The 19,940-nt window shown below is 41.5% G+C and overlaps 1 protein-coding gene across 1 annotated transcript; it reads left to right on the forward strand.

The window, feature by feature from the left end:
• Positions 1-3,143: 3,143 nt before the first annotated feature.
• Positions 3,144-8,218, forward strand: LOC117218909 (uncharacterized). Its single transcript, XM_076527004.1, has 8 exons — positions 3,144-3,337; positions 3,380-3,593; positions 4,389-4,816; positions 4,889-5,040; positions 5,091-5,552; positions 5,602-5,808; positions 6,502-6,684; positions 6,765-8,218. Exons 1-8 carry the CDS (start codon positions 3,144-3,146, stop codon positions 8,216-8,218), a joined length of 3,294 nt encoding a protein of 1,097 aa, XP_076383119.1.
• Positions 8,219-19,940: the final 11,722 nt, after the last annotated feature.

Genomic DNA, 19,940 nt, shown 5'->3' on the forward strand with positions numbered 1-19,940 from the left:
TTGAGATTCCATACGCTTCTTGTTTGTTAACTCTTTTCAACTTGTCTGTCTTTCTTTCTATGTTTGTGCAGTTGTGGGTTCTCAGGTATATCTGCGAACCGTACTCCATAATAAAAGCGATCATACCCGAATAAATTGGAATTACCAAGAAGGGATCTACTCTGTTTCCTCCTTAATACAGGTATTTGATAATTCCTATTCTTTTTTCAACCTCCGCTAAGATGTGTTCATTGAACAACAGATTGCTATCGAATTCTATAGCTAAGAACCTTGCCGAATTCACTGTTTTGAGTTTTATTCCTGTTTCTTCTTCTTAATTCCTATTTCTTTTGGTGATTCGGGGAATCTTGAAAAATTGATAACTTTGATTTTTTCGATATTGAGTTGAAGATTGTTTTTTTTTTAATAAACTGGTTTACTTTAACTATTGCTATAATTGCGATATCGCCAGCATATTGATGTATAATATTTTTACTTGACTTTCCTTAAACTCTTCTGGCAGGTCTGTAACATAGAGATGAAAAAGGAGAGGAATTTATATACTTCCCTGCGGGACTCCCTTCCTCCATTCAATTTCTATTTCTTCTCTAAATCTTCTCCGGATCTTCACCTTCCCATTATTCAATTATTCCTTAATCCAAATCAGCATCTTTATGGGGCATCCTTTGATTCGCGATGTGTCTGTAAGTATTTTGTGATCAATGTTGTTGTAAGGACCTTCTTCTTTTCCTTCCATCAATAGGATATTGAAGTTGTCCATTGCAGATCTGTGACTTCTAAACCCAGTTTGGTTTTCATGTAGAAGTTTCTATCTTTCAGACCATAGACTGTGTTCCGTCCTGGACGGATCAACACCAGACAATCTGTCAGGTCACTCGATATATTTATATATACCGTTTACTTATACCGTTATATACCGTTTACTTATACCGTTATATAACGGTATACCGTTATACCGTTTACTTTAGTACCGGTAAAGTAAAAAATAAGGAAATAGTTTTATTTTACTGCACTTTAGCCGGAGACCCAAGGTGGTCCTTCCGTCGACTTGCCCTTTTCTCAAGGCCCTAGACCAACGTCTTCGGAAGTGGGGGCAGGTTGGAGGTGAAGCCAATCAGGCTTCAAAAATGGGCCGAACAAAATTGACTCCACCCCGAGCAAGTCAACCTGCAAAACAAAACTTGTCGAGACCAGGAGTCTTTCGGTAACTCTCACGAGAGACGTGTCAAGCACTCTCACACAACTGTAGACCTGGGACTTCTTTAAATAAACTGTGATGCTTTGCATTACGACACAGTTTGAGCTTTTTTACAAATCAACTCCACCGCCATTAAGTTACCGTTGGAGGTGCAGCATCTGAAGGAGCAACTTTCAATCTGCGCACCGTGCGATATATTCGTACGGCCCTAACATTTGGTCCTTCGAGCCGGATACACCCTTGGAAGAAGTGTCCAGCATCTTGTTGTGTGACATCTTCTCGACTCATCTGTTAGCTGCAAAGGGAGACAATCGCAACGGACTTCTCCCCGGCTACAGAAAACTGTAAGAGAGTTATATTGGGGTGTCCCATAAGTTTCTTCCCTTTTTTTGATGCGAAATGAATACACGATATTTTTTGTTTAAGATGGATTTATTATGATATATATGAACCGTTCTGTTCTATAACCTTCTTCCATCTCTCAGGAAGCCTCATTATGCCCTCTTTCCAAAATTGTTGAGGCTTATTTGCAAAATATTGTTCAAGGTGCGTTTTTATTTCGCTTACGAATTTAAACCGTTTTTCATGGAGAGAATTTTTTAACGAGAAGGACAAGTAATAATCGGGATGGAGCAATGTCTGGAGAGTACGGAGGATGAGGTAGAACGTTCCAATCGAACTGCAATAATTTTTGTCTTACGAACAACGCAACACGCGGTTTTGCGTTGTCGCGATGAAAAACGACGCCGCGTCGGTTCGCCAATTCTGGCCGTTTTTCTGCTATGGTGGCTTTCGATTCATCGAGTTGATTACAATATTTAGCCGAATTGATCGTTTCACCTTGAGAAAGGAGCTCGTGGTAGACTACGACTTTCCAGTCCCACCAAACGCACGAAAGAACTTTCTTCGTATGAAGTCCTTACTTCGCAACAATTGAGGGACTATTTCCTTTTGACCAAGTTCGTTTTCGATGCACATTTTGGTATAAAATCCAAGTCTCGTCTCCAGTGACAAGTCTCTTTAGGAAAGGATTTCTTCCATGTCGTTGGAGAAGTAAATCGCACGTAGAGACGCGGTTCATAAGGCTGGTGTCAACACCTATCGACGGTGTGGAGCTTCGCATCGATTCACATATCTCATCTTGATTAAATGCTTATGTACCGTTGTCCTGGGTATGTTAGTGGCATTCGCTATCTCGCACACACTATATCGCGAATTTTCAGCGAGCATATCTTTGACAAGGTCCGCATCCGTCGTTGTTGGTCGGCCGCTGTGGTCTTCGTCTTTCAAATCAAAATTGCCAGCTTTAAATCTCTCAAATCAATTGCGGACTGTCCTAATAGTCGTAGAACCATCACTGTAAACGGTACAAATCTCGTTTGCAGTGTCCTTTGCCCTATCACTTTTTTTAAAGCAATAAAGCATAACATGTCGCAAATGCTTATTTTGGCTATCCATATCGAACGGCGCAGAAAAAAATTGATAAGGAACTTTGTCACCAACGAACGACTGCAACCGATACCCTAAACAGCCAAGAGATAAGTCTTCGTGTTTATATAAACACAGCCAGTTAAAGTCATTCGTAGCGCGGCGCGGAAGGAACTTATGGGACACCCTAATATATCTGTAACAATTATTTGGACGGCCTGCTGCAGAGAATTAACAGGCGAACCACCTACGACTCGTAACGACCACCTGCCCAAGGGACCAGGACTACGAAACAACGGTTCCTAACTACCCTATTTGGTGGCGAGGCGACTTTTGCGGTACAACAAGCCCAGGTCATTCGGATCGTCAACGAAGGGAACGGCGAAGGCACGCGTGTCAGCAGCCCGTATTTCCTTCTGCTCATCAATAGCGGCTAAGCGTGAATCAGCTCAGATAGGCCATAGACCCACCATCCATTTCCTTCTGTCCCTTACCTGCCTTCAATTACGTCAAAACAATGTCGGAGGAGGTAAAAAAGCTTGTAAGGCAGCGTACATCGTTCAAGGCGCAATTGACAAGATTCTCCAATTCTTTAAATTCGGAAGATTGGGATCTTGAAAAACTTGAGAAGCGCGAAGAAAAATTAGAGCAGCTATTTACAAGCTTTTGCAACATTCAATTGGAAATTGAAACTCTGGAAGACAACCCAGAGCACGAAAACACACGCGATGAGGTGTAAAAGGTTTATTATAGGTGTAGCGATTATATTAAGGATATGAAACATAAATTACCATCCCTTTTGGAGAGTACAGTCTCGTTAAATTCTATACCCGCGTCATCGCTAGTCAAGGTACCGTCTCTGTTGCCAAAAATTCAAATTAAACCATTTGATGGAAGCTACATGGAGTGGAATAGTTTCCACGACATGTTTCTCAATTTGGTGCATGAAAACGAATCTATACCCGCCGTACATAAATTCCATTTGTTAAAATCTTACTTACGCGGTGATGCGTTAACAGTGATTGAGGCATTGAACGCAACGGAGGAAAATTATGGGGTAGCATGGAGCCTCTTGCAGAAGCGATTTAATAATCCACGTAAAATTATTCATTCACACATTCGGGCTCTACATGACCTACCCGAGATCGATCGGAATTGCCCATCGGCTTTACGTGGTTTGGCGGACTGCGCGGAGATGAACATCAACGCGTTAAGATCGCTTAAAGAACCGGTCGACTGACACGAAATGATGATATTCATAATTACCGCGAAATTAGATAGAACTACGCGCATTCATTGGGGACGGTTTATTGGGAACGACAGTCCTACCATAAACGACCTATTTAAGTTCATTTGTAATTTTTTTTTGAGCCTGTAAGTCTCGCTAGTGTTAAATCATCCGCTGCTAGAGATAAACGCTTCGTAAAAACTAAGCAAGACGCACGTAAATCCTTGCTTAGTGCTAAGGACTCCTTTAATTGTCCAATGTGCAAACAAAGACATTTTATACAGTCTTGCGAACAGTTTCTACAATTAGATGCCCGAGCCAGAATGCAGGAGGTAAAACGGGCTAAACTCTGTTTAAATTGTTTCCGTCCAGATCATAGAGTCCCTATGTATGTAGAGTAGTTGTGGTCGATGCGACGAAAGACATAATACCTTGTTGCATTTCGAGGAGGCCAACGCGTGTCAGGTAGACTCTGCAAGCACTCCCAAAGAGGCCGAACAAGGATCGTCAGGTGCGGTGACGTTGTTTTCTCAGGAAAATGCAGAAATTCTGTTATCCACAGCACGAATTGTGATTCTGGATAAGAACAACAGGGAACATCATTGCCGCGTACTACTCGATCCCGGTTCTCAATCGAATTTTATCACAGAAAAACTCGCAAATACTTTAGGTTTAAATTTGCACGCGATCAATATGCCAGTTACGGGACTCGGGAATACTAGTAATAGTATTAGATATTGCGCAAAAAGCACTATTAAATCTAGAATAGCCAGCTTCTCGGAAAACGTAACGTTTTTAGTATTACCGTCAATAACGGGTCGTCTACCCTCTCGCCACGTAGATCGGTCAGGTATACCCATTATACCGGAATTCAATAAACCAACAGCTATTGAAGCTCTGCTAGGAGAATACCTCTTCTACAAGTTATTATGCGTAGGACAAATCAGGCTACCTAATGGGAGGTGCGTATTACAAAAGACGCGATTAGGCTGGCTAATCTCGGGAGAAACCAATTGTCAGCACAACTCATTTAGGAGCGCTAAGTGTCATCTGGCCAACCACGATCTCAATGATCAGGTTGCAAATTTTTGGAAGATAAAGGAATGTCCAAGTGAAAAGCATTTTTCCGTCGAAGAGAAGGCATGCGAGCAACACTTTCAGGAGAATACGTATCGCGATGAGCAAGGTCGGTACGTAGTTAGACTTCCTAGACCCTATCTCAATTAGGAACTTCAGGTAAAATGGCATTGAAACGATTTTATACTCTTGAAAATCACTTAGAGAGTCAGCCTGAATTAAACCAACAATACAAAGAATTCATCAATGAATATCTGCAGTTAGAACACATGTCGCTCGTGAAACAATATCGCGTAGATGAAGGATTTTATTTACCCCATCACGCTGTGCTAAAAACCACTAGCAGTACAACAAAGCTACGGGTCGTATTTGATGCGTCAGCTAAATCCTCTAGTGGAATATCCCTCAATGATACACTGCTAGTAGGACCTACAATACAAGATGACATTTTCCAATTAATCACTAGATTTCGAACACACAATTATGTGTTAACGGCAGATATAGAGAAAATATTTAGACAAGTTCGAATTCACGCAACTAATGCAAAGTTCGAGAAGATTCTTTGGCGCAATTCTAAGGATGATACCGTCCAAACTTATCAATTAGATACCGTGACTTATGGTACGGCACCCAGCACCGTTTCTCGCGGTTAGATCTCTGACACAATTAGCCGAGGACGAAGGTCAAGCTTTACCCTTGGCAGCGGATGCTCTGAAACACGACTTTTACGTGGACGACTTGATAACTGGAGCAAATACTGTCTCACAAGCAGCTCAGCTTAGAGACGAGTTAATAGTATTGCTTAGATTAGGCGGTTTTAATCTTAGACAATGGACCTCCAATGAGGAAACCCTACTTCAAGCCTGCAACGAACAAAGTAGGGACGAGACTGTGCACTTTAACGCATCGGAAACAAAAAAGACTTTAGGTGTCTGTTCGAATGCGAGACTTGACATAATTTCGTATACTGTCAATATTGGTGCAACGTCGCAGCCTATTACGAAGAGAACCATGCTATCACAAATCGCGAAATTGTTCGATCCATTAGGGTTATTAGGACCGGTAATTAGTTTAGCCAAATTTCTAATGCAGGAACTTTGGAAAATTAAGCTAGATTGGGACGAATCGGTGCCACAAAGCATATACACTGCTTGGACAAATTACTTACAGCAGTTACCCAGCCTTAACAATATTCACATTCCTCGAAAGGTTTTAGTCACACAACCAACCTGCATACAACTTCATGGGTTTGCAGATGCTAGCGAACGCGGCTATGGAGCTTGTATATATTTTAGGTCCACAGATAGCAATGGTAGCATAATTTCTAGATTGATCTGCGCTAAGTCACGAGTAGCACCGTTGAACACAGTTTCACTACCTAGGTTAGAATTATGTGCTGCCGTACTATTGGTCAAATTATATCGAGCAACAGTCTCAAATATAAAGGTCAAATTGAACAAGGTTAGATTTTGGAGCGATTCAATTATAACATTATGGTGGATAAGATCGTCGCCACACAAATTAAAAACCTTTATTGCAAATCGTGTAGTCGAGATATAAAAATTCACAGAATCTATGAATTGGTCACATGTACCCACAAAGGACAACCCTGCGGATTACATTTCTCGAGGGCAAATGACCGACAAATTTATTCACAACTTAGCCTGGCTTTATGGCCCTGAGTGGTTGGTTCGGGACGAAGATACCTGGCCCAATATGTCATTGCCTACCATAGAGATTCCGGAAAAACGGAGTAATGTTTCCTTGTTTAGTAAATTAGTACTAGAAAGGGAAGACATATTCTCTAGAATTTCATTTTTTTCCAAATTACAGAGAGTTGTGTGGCTTATTGCTTGAGGTTTAAAGAGTTAGAATTAAACAAGGGTAATCATAAGGGTAGTCTCTCCGTAATAGAATTACGCATAGCGCTCGAGAGGATTATAAAACGAACGCAAGCTCAGACTTTTCATTCGGAATTCGAACAGTTGAAAGCAAAAGGGCCCCTCGATAAACGTAACAAATTAATTAATTTAAACCCTTTCCTCGATGATAAGGGTATAATTCGTGTAGGTGGTCGGTTGAGAAACGCCGACATCAAGTATGCACAAAGGTATCCCATAATACTACCCAAATCGCATCCAGTCACCACACTGATAATTCAGTTCGAACACCAACAAACCTTGCTTTCTGGCATACAAGGGGCACTAAATGCGGTCAGGCAGCGGTACTGGCCAGTTGATGGCAAAAATATGACACACCACATAATTCGCAAATGTGTGCGATGCTTCAAGGCTAAACCGACAGGTCCGCCTGACTACCTGATGGGCAACCTTCCCCGCGATCGGCTCGTAGCGACTCGACCGTTTGAGAACACCGGCGTAGACTATTGCGGTCTATTATTTATGAAAGAGAAACGATTTCGCAACCAAAAACGCCTCAAGGTGTATGTAGCAGTGTTTATTTGTTTCGTGACAAAGTCTGTACATTTAGAATTAGTTAGTGATTTGACCACAGAAGCCTTCCTCGCAGCATTAAATAGACTTTTTTCAAGACGAGGCAGATCTAAAAATATCTACTCCGACAATGCTAGAAATTTTATTGGTGCAAAAAACGAGATCGCAGAGCTATTGACGTTAGTAAGATCAAGGGATCACGATGATCAAGTTGCGCGACATCTAGCTAACGAAGGAATAGTATGGCACTGTTCACCACCCAGGTCACCCCATTTTGGTGGTTTATGGGAAGCTGTTGTGAAGAGTTTCAAGCACCATCTAATAAGAACCGTTGGAGACACTTTGTTGACGTATGAACAACTAAACACGTACGTAGTTCAAATTGAAGGCACCCTCAATTCTCGTCCCCTAACACCCCTTTCGTCCGATCCAAACGATCAGCAATCGTTAACACCTGTTCACTTCCTAATCGGTGAGTCATTTACTAGTCTGCCTGAACATGATTTCACGACTATTGCGACGAATAGGTTATCTCTGTGGCAACATATACAGCGTATTAAACAACACTTTTGGACGCGCTGGCATAAAGAGTACTTAAACGAATTAAGTATTCGTAACAAATGGAAGATTGGAGCCTCCGATGCGATCAAGGTGGACATGCTGGTACTCCTTCGACACGAAACGCTACCAGCGATGCGATGGCCGTTGGGGCGGATCATGGAGATCCATCCGGGACATGACGGTGTTGTAAGGGTAGCGACCATTAAAACCGCGAATGGACTGTACAAAAGAAGTGTAAAGAAACTGTGTCCTTTACCAACTCAAGTAGCTTAAGCATTGTATTTAAGGCATATTTATGTAAGCAATCATTGCGATGCGTTATTAATGTGTTCTAAGTTAAATTAGTAATTTAGTCGCTGCGGATCTGAAGGTGTAACGCGTTTTGTTAACGAATGTTGAACAGAGCCGTTCAAGGGGGCGGCATGTTCGGTCCTGGACGGATCAACACCAGACAATCTGTCAGGTCACTCGAGGGCCTACGGGGCCTAATCTACGGCCCCGAGAAAAGGTGCCTGACAGACCAATAAAATAAACCGAACCCTACGGGACAAGGTTCAATATTTCGGCAGATTTACAACGACGACCCGCTATAACTACATTTTTATACCGTTTACTTTAACGGTTAGTACCGGTAAAGTAAAAAATAAGGAAATGGTTCTATTTTACTGCACTTTAGCCGGAGACCCAAGGTGGTTTTCAACTGCCTTCCGTCGACTTGCCCTTTTCTCAAGGCCCTAGAGCAACGTCTTCGGAAGTGGGGGCAGGTTGGGGGAGAAGCCAATCAGGCTTCAAAAATGGGCCGAACAAAATTGACTCCACCCCGAGCAAGTCAACCTGCAAAACAAAACTTGTCGAAACCAGGAGTCTTTCGGTAACTCTCACGAGAGACGTGTCAAGCACTCTCACACAACTGTAAACCTAAACTGTGTTGCTTTGCATTACGACACAGCTTGAGCTTTTTTACAAATCAACTCCACCGCCATTAAGTTGCCGTTGGAGGCGCAGCATCTGAAGGAGCAACTTTCAATCTGCGCACCGTGCGATATATTCGTACGGCCCTAACAGACTGAGCCCCTTATTTAGTACTCTTCCTGCTATTTTACCAATGCATGACGGGTCATAGGACGTACAGTATTCTTATCCAGTTTGTCGATAAGGAAAATATAGCCTTCCTTCCAATTTTCAATTACTGTTTCTGTTTTCCAATTTTCCATTATTATTTTTGCCAACAGTTTTTTCATAATGTCTAGAAGATTTCCTATTACTATCTAGTCAATCTTATTTTTTCCAGGGTAGGATTTTTCTTCCTCAAATATTCAATTGTCCATTGGATTTCGTTGCTTGTTAGCAGTTTATTCCATATTTCCTCTTCATTAATTTGATTTATCTGTTCTTCTTCTTCTTGTACAATAAATTCATTACCTCGATTTATCTTTTTATTTTTATTCTCTATGAATTTAATTTCTTTGTCTTCTTTTTCATTCCTGTTTCTTATTTCTGTATTCAATGCTTCTCCCATGATGGCTTTCGTTACACCTATAATAGTTCTCCAGATTTTACTGAGCTTTGACTGACCTCTTATCTTTCTAGTGAGCTTTGCCTTTTCTTTTCTTTGATTAATCTCTTCCATTTCTTTCTCAATTCATCAATTTGTTACGATTTGCATGCTTTTTTGGTATGATACTTTATTTTGTCATGTAGTTCTGCACACTCGCTATCCCACCACTTGGGAGACGTTGTAATTTCCATATCTTTTTCTAGTCGGTCTTTCTTCGTTGTCGCTTTTTTCTCTTTCTTCAGACAATCTGTCTTCAGAAATACTATAACACACACGATTCGACTAACCAGACAAACCTCTCTATCTGAAAGACTTAATGAAAGCGGACCAACGTCGCCATGTTGCCGACATCAGGATCTAATTCCTGAAGTTGCCAGTAAATAATTTAATCGTCATTAATTATCATCATTAACAGATCTCGGTATTTTTATTTTCACGAAAATTTAAAATCTTAATATATAGGCTAGTCATTGGGAGAAATTTTGTTAAATAATTTAACAAATTCTGGAATGATTAATAGGCTCGTTAGACTTTCGCAATTTTCTTTTGTATGATAATTAAACGAAAATATCGAAGGAAATAATTGTAACTTATTGGATAGTTGAACAATTCATTAGAAACTTCTGAATTTGATTTATCGTTTAATTAGCAAAGATCTATCAAGTAATAGTCAATGAACATATTAAAGAAAATAGCGTTAGGACATTTCTCCTGTTTGTTAGGAAAAGGTGTGCCGCGAACCGTCTATTAATTGAAAAAACGTATCAAGACGACTTGGCAGAAATTGCGAAATCCTTTGGTTTCCTTGTTCCACCAGCTATAGATTTGAGTATCCTTCTTAAAAATAGGTACTAAAACAATTTTGAATTGTTTCCTGAGGTTCATATGTTTCCTAATTCAAATTTTCGTTTGTTTTCGAAATAATCGAATGGGTATCATTAAGCATAGAATTGTCGATCTTCATTTATTCAATATGGCTGATTGGCTAGTGTCGTAGAGTCTGTCTATTTCGTGCCGGGGTTTAATAATTGTTTTTCGTGACATCTTCTTCGTTAAACTCACGTAATGAAGATGAACAATCCTGTAAGTACAAGTCTCATTTTCCTTATCATTATTTCGTCGTAGAAGTGGCAGTGAGCAAGAATTTGCGACCTCGAAAGAGGTTAATCGGAGGTGGTTATGGTTATTTTAAAGGCATGAATAATCCGGGTTCAGAGAAACAATTGCATCGTAGCAAAACTTTCCGTCAGAAAAAAATGTCTAACAATCGACAGTTTGCTAGATAATTAAAGTTATCGCATGTTCAAATGTAATTATTAATCATTGTATATATAAAAATTAAATAAACTTATGTGTTTTGTTCTATCCTGCATTTCGTATAATGCCTCTTTTTTTGGTAGTAATATATTTTACAGAGTTGCATTTGTCATAAAATATATGTTTTGAGCGCATTAAATAAATATGACTGCGTGTACCATCGGTGGTACACGTGACCTGAAGATCAAGTTTAACGTGTATCACCGGTGGTATGTATGGGCACGGAATGTGTTAATGCAGTTTCTTGCTCTTCAGATATTTTCTTCTATTGACTATTTTCTTTCTGTTCCATTCATTTTTCTCTCCAGATTCCCCAAGTTATTTTTTTTCAATCTTTATTTTTCAGTTTGAGGATTGTATCCTATTAGTTTTCCATGTCGGATCCTTGTTGGACGTATAACAATTCCATAGAGGGCACCTTGCGTTGAGAACTCCCATCAAACTATTGTTATTTCTAATTACCATTTCTTTAAGTAGCTTCACCCATTGTCTTTTATTGTAATTCTTCTTGTGTACTCTATACATTAAGTATACGGGGTGTCCTAAAAACGTACCGCAATCTAGAAGTGAGAGTTCTGGAGGTCATTTGAAGTAATTTTTCCTTAGCGAAAATGCAATCCACGGTTTTGTTTACGAGTTATTAACGAGAAACAGTGAACAATGAGAGGCGAGATCAGAGATGCGAGACTCTTGGCTGGGCAGCTTCGCGCCTGCCGAGCTCGTCTCTTATTGAACAGCGTTTTTCGTTAATAATTTATAAACATAACCGCGGATTACATAAGGAAGAAATTACTTCAAATGACCTCAGGGACGTTCAATTTCAGGATTGCGAGATATTTTTGAAACACTTCGTATATTCTGTAGGTTCGTCCTATCTTGTCCGACTCTAGACCAATTACGAGCTGGGTGAGAGTTGTAAAGCCCAACCAAAAAAGAAGGGGTATTTCAGGTACTATGAATTAATCCACGATCAATTGTTATAACGGCAGCGTTATAACAGCGGCATAGACTGTTGAATTTTACAAAAACTTCTCGCAAGTACAATTGTTGAGGGCTCTAGTGGTATTGGAAGGTAGAAACGTGGACTGTATGGTTATAAGACGCTGATGTAATAAACTATATACATTTTAATAAATAAGATATATACAGAGGAAAGAAATGTACAATAAAATGATGAAATGTGATGATGTGATGCTCTCGTGAAGCTTACGAAAGAAAGCTGCAGCGATGACTGTGTTACGGGACCATATCAGGTCCTGAAGAAATAACGTATGCTCCTTTATACTCTTCTATCGTACGGGCGAATTCACCGATTCGTACGAAGAAGGTTAAGTTCAAATAATCGCGAAATTTATTACTTACGGTTCACAAAAGATCTTGTCTGAACGAAAGTAATTAAGTATTTCCATAGAAAATACCAAAGTAACGCTTAGGACACGGAGCGAATAATGAAGGTTTTTAATAAGACGAACAAGGTGTGGCTCGGTTAGAATCGAACTGGTCAGTGACTGCTTTATTCGGAGACCCGCGCGTATTAATACATGTAAGTGTTTATAAGAGCATATCCGGTGCGATTAAATTAGGCGTCGGAATGTCGCCTTGCTTCACACCCCCGTTGTTAGATTCGATTTGGTTCCAGAAATCGAACAATCTTTCTTTTTCCGAGTTTTGATGGTTTCCATTGGGGTGGTTCGTAGGCTGGTAGATCGCTAGGCCACGAGATTTGTGTAGTGTTGTCTTCCGAGGCGGTTGAGTACCGTACGCTTTCGAATTGTTGAGGGCTATTGGTTTGAACATTTTCCTGACAGCATATTTTTACACAAATGGTCGAAGGTATGCACTTTCCTAGGAATGAGAAGAGTTTACATTTATATAATACAAATAGGACAGTAGCAACTATGTTCCATAACTAAGGTACGTGATGATTGAGACGGATAATTCAACGGCTGATTTGATTCTGTGTTTGTGTGAGATGCCAATGAGTTGTGATTCTATGTTATCTAGGCTGTTGGTATAAGCTTTGAAATTTGGAGTTACTTTGGGTACTATAGATAACGCCTTGAGTTTATCTAGATCTTGGCTGAAAGCGTAGTACCTCCAAGTTTCATCACATTATTGTTGTATAAAAAGGTACAATCTTCGTTGTTGGTGATTTTGACGGGTTGGTCAATTATAAATTGTTTTTCGCTGTTACAAAGTGAGGTAATCGTGATCGTGTGTTCCGGTATGACAATGTATGTGTTAGGCGCGTACATCGGTAAAAACGTAAGTTCGTGGATTTTGAAGAGGGTAAGCGTACATTCATTGTAATTTGCACATTCCAAAGCATTAGCGTGTTGTGTGGGTTGAGTACGTCTACAGATTTTCACAAAGCTGGTGGATCTACAATAGTGGTCTAGGTAAGTGATGTCAACTGGTATGAATTGCCCTCGTGATGTTAGTAAGTGTTCGTGTTTAAGCAGGGACGCTACGAAGGTGGATCCCTTTTTGTAGGGGATGGTGTACAATTTAGTATTTGTCCGTTCATTCTCTTCTAATATGGGTATAATAACTGAATAGATAATTTGGCGGTTGGTTTATAGACTTTGAGTTGGCTGATGTCGATCAATGTTTGGAAGTTATGCAATTTAGGTGATATATGTGATATAATTGAAAGTGTTTTCAAGATTTTCTCGTAAGCGTCCATAAATTGTACTGAGTCAATAATTTCTTGTCGTATAATGCCGTGTTTTCCTAGAGTGATTGTTTCTTGTAAGTTGTCGATGTTTTCCCTAATGTCTGTAACTATAATTTCGGCTAATAACAGTAATCCAAGTGTTCTTTCGGTATTGTGCGTGTTGCGAGTGAATTCTTCGTATCGTTGTATAAAGTGTGGGAGTGCTTGACTATTGAGGACGGTTCTGAACATAGCAGTTTGATTTTGTATGATCTTGGAAAGTTTTGTGTTTTCGTCGAATAATTTGTCATTATTTTGATTTATCAGGATTAAATCATCTTCGTCGAGAGTTCCGAAAAGTGCTTTGGAAGCTGAGCCTATTACGTTCAGAATTCCTCGCTTGGTGCGTAGGTGTAAAAGGTTACTTAAGCGGTTGTATTCTATGTTTAATTTGCGCAGTTTTTCTATGAGGTAAGCCGTGTTAATATTGTTACAAACTTTGCATGTATTTTTTTATTTCGGTTATGAGTTGACTTGCTTTGTCTAGATCGCTGCTAATGTCGGATGGGTTAATAATCATGTTAATCTTTATCTCATTAACCGTACCGACATGTAGACCGTTTCTATATTTTCGTCTATGATTTGTGAGTGATTGAGGTTGGTGATTTCTAATCCGCGGGTTTTAGCCTGGAAGGTAAATGGTAAGGTTTTAATCGGTTTCCATGTGTTAGCAAGGTTTTATTGTCTGAGATTTGTATGAGGTAGTTAGGTTTTCGCACTTCGAGTATTTTGTAAGGGCCCAGGAATTCCGGGGATAGCTTGTTTCGCTTGTGGTCGTTGTGTAAGAGTACTAAGTCGTCGACATTATATAAACTTTGGATTCTGATCTTTCTGTCTTGGTCTTGTTTATACCGTTTCTTATTGACTTCGATATTGATTTTTGCGTAATTGATATAGTCGTTATGCCGTTGCTTCCAAAGTTTAAATAATTCGTTATGGGATAAAGCGGGTGTTAACGCAATCGATGAGGGTAGATTGGCCGAACATTGGTAGACCGAATGTTACTTCGAAGTGTGTGTATCCCGTGATTGAGTGAACGGAGGTATTAAATGCCATAGAAATTAGATTGAGTTGTTCATCCCAATCAGTTCGTGTTTCGTCAATACTGGTCCGCAGTAGATCTTTGACCGTGTCCTGAGTTCTTTCGAGAGCTCCATTGCTTTGTGGGTGGAAACTGGTTGTTTTAATATGCTGAATTTTGAATATTTTCTCGAATTGTTTCATGAGTTTACTAACAAAGTTTTGCTTTTAGTCAGTGAGGATGTGTGTCGGTGAGGAGAAGACGTAAATATAATGGGATATCAGTTTATCTATAATAGATTCTGTTCTCTGGTTTTGTAAAGGGATCAGCATTAGGTATTTAGTAAGGTAGTCTTGCATTGAGAGAATAAATTGGTTTCCTTTATTCGTTAGTGGGAGGGGTCCGATTATGTCCATTGCTATCTTGTCGTTGGGATTCAGAGGGGTGTCGGTTATAATAGCTTCTTCCCTAGGTCTAATACGCGTGAGCTTGTTACGTTGACAGGTATTGCAATGTTTTATGTAATTTTGAACATCGGTTTCCAGGTTGAGCCAAGTATGTTCTCGTTTAATTGTATCAATGGTTTTGTTTTCTCCCAAATGTTTCAGATTGTTGTTATGCGTTTCTTCGATGATCTTTTGTTTTTCTTCTCGCGTATATTCTTTAATAGGGTTTGTAGCTAGGGTGACGGGTTGTTTCAAGTGATGGGAGAGAAATCAAATCATTAACTGATGTGAAGCTGATTCATAGTTAGAGAATCTTGTTTCTATTCCGAGTTCTATTTCATCTTCCATAAGCATTATCAAATGTAATCTGCAAAGCCATGTTTTTTCGTTATACGTTCCGAATAATGTAGGCGATAGTTGGGTATAGGATTTTCGATTAGGTTTTAAGCATAAAGGGGACGGTGTAGGATCAAGTTTCCAATCGTTATAAAGATCGTATAGGATGTCGGTTTCCGAATTTGAGGGAGAGTCTATTTCTTCGATGTCGGGTAACATGTCGTTAATTTTTTCTGGGAAATTATCTGGGTTTTTGACCCTTACGTTTGATTTTACTGGGATGTTGGATTTAATAGTTATGGGATATGTCGTAAACGTTTTGTTGCCCATACAATCGCTAGGAGTTCTTTTTCCGTCGTTGAGTAGTTTCGTTCGGCAGGATTGAGTGTTCGGGATATGAAATTACAAGGTAGGTTGTCTTGGGACAAGACGGCTCCTATGCCTTCGTTACTGGCCTCTGTGGTTAAGGTGAATGATTTGGAAAAGTCGGGATATTTGAGGATTGGTGCTAAGCACAATTTTTGTTTCAGGTCTCTGTATGCCGTTTCTTGATCAATTGTCCATCTAAATGGTCCGTTCTTTTTCGTAAGGATTGTGAGGGGTTTGGAGATTTTCGCTAAATTTCTAATAAATTTTCTGTAGTATCCGGTTAGTCCGAGGAAAGCTTTTACTTGGGTAGATGTTGTGGGTTGAGGGAAATCTTTGATGGCTTTGATTTTATTGGGGTTTGGCTTTACTCCGTCTGCAGTTACTATGTGTCCTAAATATTCGAGTTCTGGTTTTAGAAATTCGCATTTGTCAATCTGTAATTTCAGTCCTCAGTCTTGCAGTCTTTGAAATACGATGACCAGATTCTTATTGTGTTCTTCAATCGTCTGTCCGAAAATAATAATGTCATCCATGTATACGAAGCAGTGTTTGTCTATTAGTCCACGTAAAGCAGTGTCCATCATTCGTTGAAATGTTCTTCGGATGTAGAAAAGGCGGTATACTTTTTCGAGTCGGCGTTCATAGGAATTTTGTGGAATTCAGCAGATAGATCGAGTGCGGAAATGAATTTTGCATTACCAAGGTGCTGAATTATTTCGTCGGCGTTGGGTAGAGGATACGCGTCTTGTTCCGTTTGTTCGTTTAGTTTGCGAAAGTCGATTACTATTCTCCATTTCTTTTTGCCTGATGCGTCTGGTTTCTTGGGAAATACCCATATTGGAGAGTTAAAAGGGGAGTCTGACGGTTCTATGATATTTTTGTCTAACATTTCTTGAATCTGTCGGTTGATTTGTTTTATGGCATTCTGGTGGTCTGTAGGATTTGATGTTAATGGGCCGAGGATTTTTTAGAGTGATCTCATGTTGGGTAAGGGAGGCACAGGGTAAGGGATCTGAGTCTAAGGTAAAAACTTTGTTATACGTTGCTATAATTTTTTCGATTGTGTCGCGGTAATTGTTCCATCGCGAAGGAACAAACACGTGGAGTCTTTGCGACCGGGTTTACGACACGGACGTGACCATAGTTGGGCTGCAGTCAAGGACACTTTCACAACCATTTGGCGTCCAGATTGTCCGGATGCCATCCGGACATAGCATAAAATCACAAGGCAGACGTTTTTTCTTTTTTTTTTGCTCATCGTAAATAAGCCGTTTTCCTTGACAGCCATAAGGTCCCATAAACCCGGAATTTCCGAAGGGTCAGCCGACGTCGAGCGCGCGACGGGGCCCGCTACCTGAGTTCACTTGACGGAATTTCCGGGGCATGAACCAGGATCGCAGAGATTCCACGACCCAGCGACTAGCAATCCTACCCCCTCCAGGACAAGTTCCGACGAGGAACTAACCATATAAATAGTCGAGCAAACCCGAAAAACGGTCTATTGCAATTCTCCCGGTACACGCGAGCAGTCATCCCGCGAGCAATCATTCACAAGGCACAAGCCCTCAGTCTTGAAATCACACAACAGTACGCGCAACCACTAATCTGAAACTTGAATCCGATAGCCCAAAATTAATTTGGCGGGCAATCAATCGGCGACTTAAGAACATACGCGTCCACCGTGCAATCCGGGCCTTACAACCCCGGAAGGGTTCATTTCAACGCCCGCGCGTTTCCTACGTCTCCGAGTCAATTCATGGTCCTTCGAGCCGGATTCTAGTGATCTGTGTGGTGACAACAGAAACAACAACCAGAAAGACCGCACACCACATCAACGGGCAGTGCAGCCAAGCAACAGCCACCCTGAGCCGCAGTCCAGTCAGACCACGCTCAGCCTTGAAACATCACGCAGGAGCCGGAATCCAGTCAAGGTAGGCTTGTTACTGAACTGCCAATCAGGTTCCTTTCATACAATCATCCCCCGTTCCTATTAATTCTCATTCGCGACTTCGAATACAATGGCAAACGAAACCGAGAATCAACCGATCGTTCGGGAATTAAAACTGAAGCGCCGCATATTCAAATCACAACTGACCAATCTTTCCAAATTCATTAGTGAATTTCGCGAATCCGACGTCGAACGCGCCAAACTTCGACATCGCGTCGAACGAATGCGAATCCAATTCGAACTCTTTAACGACGTTCAAAACCATCTTTATGAACACGAGAACCCTGACGAAAACGACGCCGAACGAGAATTGGTAACGGAAAATTATGATACCGCCATAGCCAACGCAGACGTATTGTTAGACAAGCTCACGAAAGCCGATACGGAGCTCAGATCCGCTACTCGAGTCACCACCGATTCTCCCACACCTACCATGTCCGGGACAACATTCGGAATCCACCTACCTAAGATAGATCTGCCCAAATTCGACGGTAGTCTTGAAAGGTGGACTACATTTAAGGATGCGTTCAAAAACATAATTCATGCACATCCAGGTCTCACGGACATCCAAAAACTAAGTTATTTACGACTATCCCTAACCGGAAAGGCAGCATCCGCGATCGAGTCACTTACGATCAGTGAAGACAATTACAAGGCCGCGTGGCACCAATTGGTCGAGGATTACGACAATACGCGCGCTCTCGTACTTAGGCACACGTCGCTATTGATAGATACGCCCGCGATGCCAGACGATTCTGCCGATTCAATCCGCGATCTTGTCAATCACATGCAGTCACATTTCCGATCATTACAAGCTCTCGGACGGTCGTGGGAAAACATTGCGAACGATCTCATCACCAACGTCGCAATTTCAAAAATGAATCCCGAGATTCGTAAAACGTGGGAAACCACACTCACCGACACTCGCATGCCGAATGTCGACGCGGTATTCAAACATCTCCGAAACGCGTCTCATAGCTGCAAAACGGCCGAATCAATCGGGACTGCAAGGGCTAGGACCAATCAAGAGCGAGAGCCCACTGCCGCGAACACATATCGGCTGCCCAATAAGACGCGATGGAGTCCTCCGACCTCTCCACAGACACCTCGACGACGTCCTCCGACCTCCCCACAGACACCTCGACGACAAACATCTGTCGCAACCTCGACACGAGCGTGCAAAATCTGCAATCTCGATAACCACGCAGCGTTCGCGTGTCCGAAATTTTGCTCTATGACGGCACAAGAAAGAATCGCGACCGCACAAACGCACAAATTATGCCAAAATTGCTTGTGGCCAGGCCACGCACCCGAAGAGTGCAAGGCGGGACGGTGTCGCGTGTGCAATGGCAAGCACAACACCAAATTGCACCTCGACGCGGCATCCGGGAACGCGTCTCACAAGGACGAATGACAAAACGACACGACCATGGACATGCGAACAGAACGACTCAAAACCCTCATTTCGGACGGACAGATGAACGGTTTATTGACAACAGCGACAATCTACGTGTTAGATCGCGATCAACAACCGGTTCCATGCCGAACATTGATCGATACATGTTCTAACGCGAATCTCATGACGGACGAACTAGCGCAAAAATTACGGTTACCGACGAAACAGCAAACCGCGACGATAGAGGCATTAAACCAATTGAACACCATCACCAACCAATGGTCACGACAACCATTAAATCGAGACTTACGAACTACGAACGGACACTGACTTTCCTGACGATACCGAGAATCGCAGGCCCGCTACCCGACGTGTAAATCGACCGAGCGAAACTAGGCATTCCTTCGAACATCAAATTAGCCGATCCGAATTTCCATCGACCAGAACGAATCGACATGTTGCTAGGGACCGGACCGGCGCTGTCTTGTCTCAGCATCGGGCAATACAATATCTCCAAACGACCCAGCGACGAGTTAATCCTCCAAAAGACTCAATTCGGATGGCTCATTGGAGGTAGCGTCCCGATCCCTACGCCGCGAACAACACGCAACACGTTTACTGCCACCATACAGTTCGATTTATAAAATTTCTGGGAGGTCGAAGAAGGACCCCATAGGCACCATCCAACACTCGAAGAGCAGGAGTGCGAAACACATTTCAGCAACAACGTCAAGCGTGACGCGTCCGGACGATACATGGTCGCGTTACCCTTCAACGAAAAAAGGGAGCAGCTCGGAGGTTCTCGGTCGATGGCCCTCAAACGCTTCTTGGCACTCGAGCGGAGATTAGCGCGGAACGAGGAATTATGAAAACAATACCACCAAGTAA

Source organism: Megalopta genalis, chromosome 16 (assembly GCF_051020955.1).
Source record: "Megalopta genalis isolate 19385.01 chromosome 16, iyMegGena1_principal, whole genome shotgun sequence".
Lineage (NCBI taxonomy): Eukaryota > Metazoa > Arthropoda > Insecta > Hymenoptera > Halictidae > Megalopta > Megalopta genalis.

Coding starts and splice junctions, on each gene's coding strand:
- LOC117218909 (XM_076527004.1), top strand. CDS start 3,144: ATGTCGGAGGAGGTAAAAAAGCTTGTAAGGCAGCGTACATCGTTCAAG. Junction 4,817..4,888: donor ATCAGGCTACCTAATGGGAG/GTGCGTATTACA, acceptor CAACTCATTTAG/GAGCGCTAAGTGTCATCTGG. Junction 5,809..6,501: donor TCAAGCCTGCAACGAACAAA/GTAGGGACGAGA, acceptor AAAAATTCACAG/AATCTATGAATTGGTCACAT.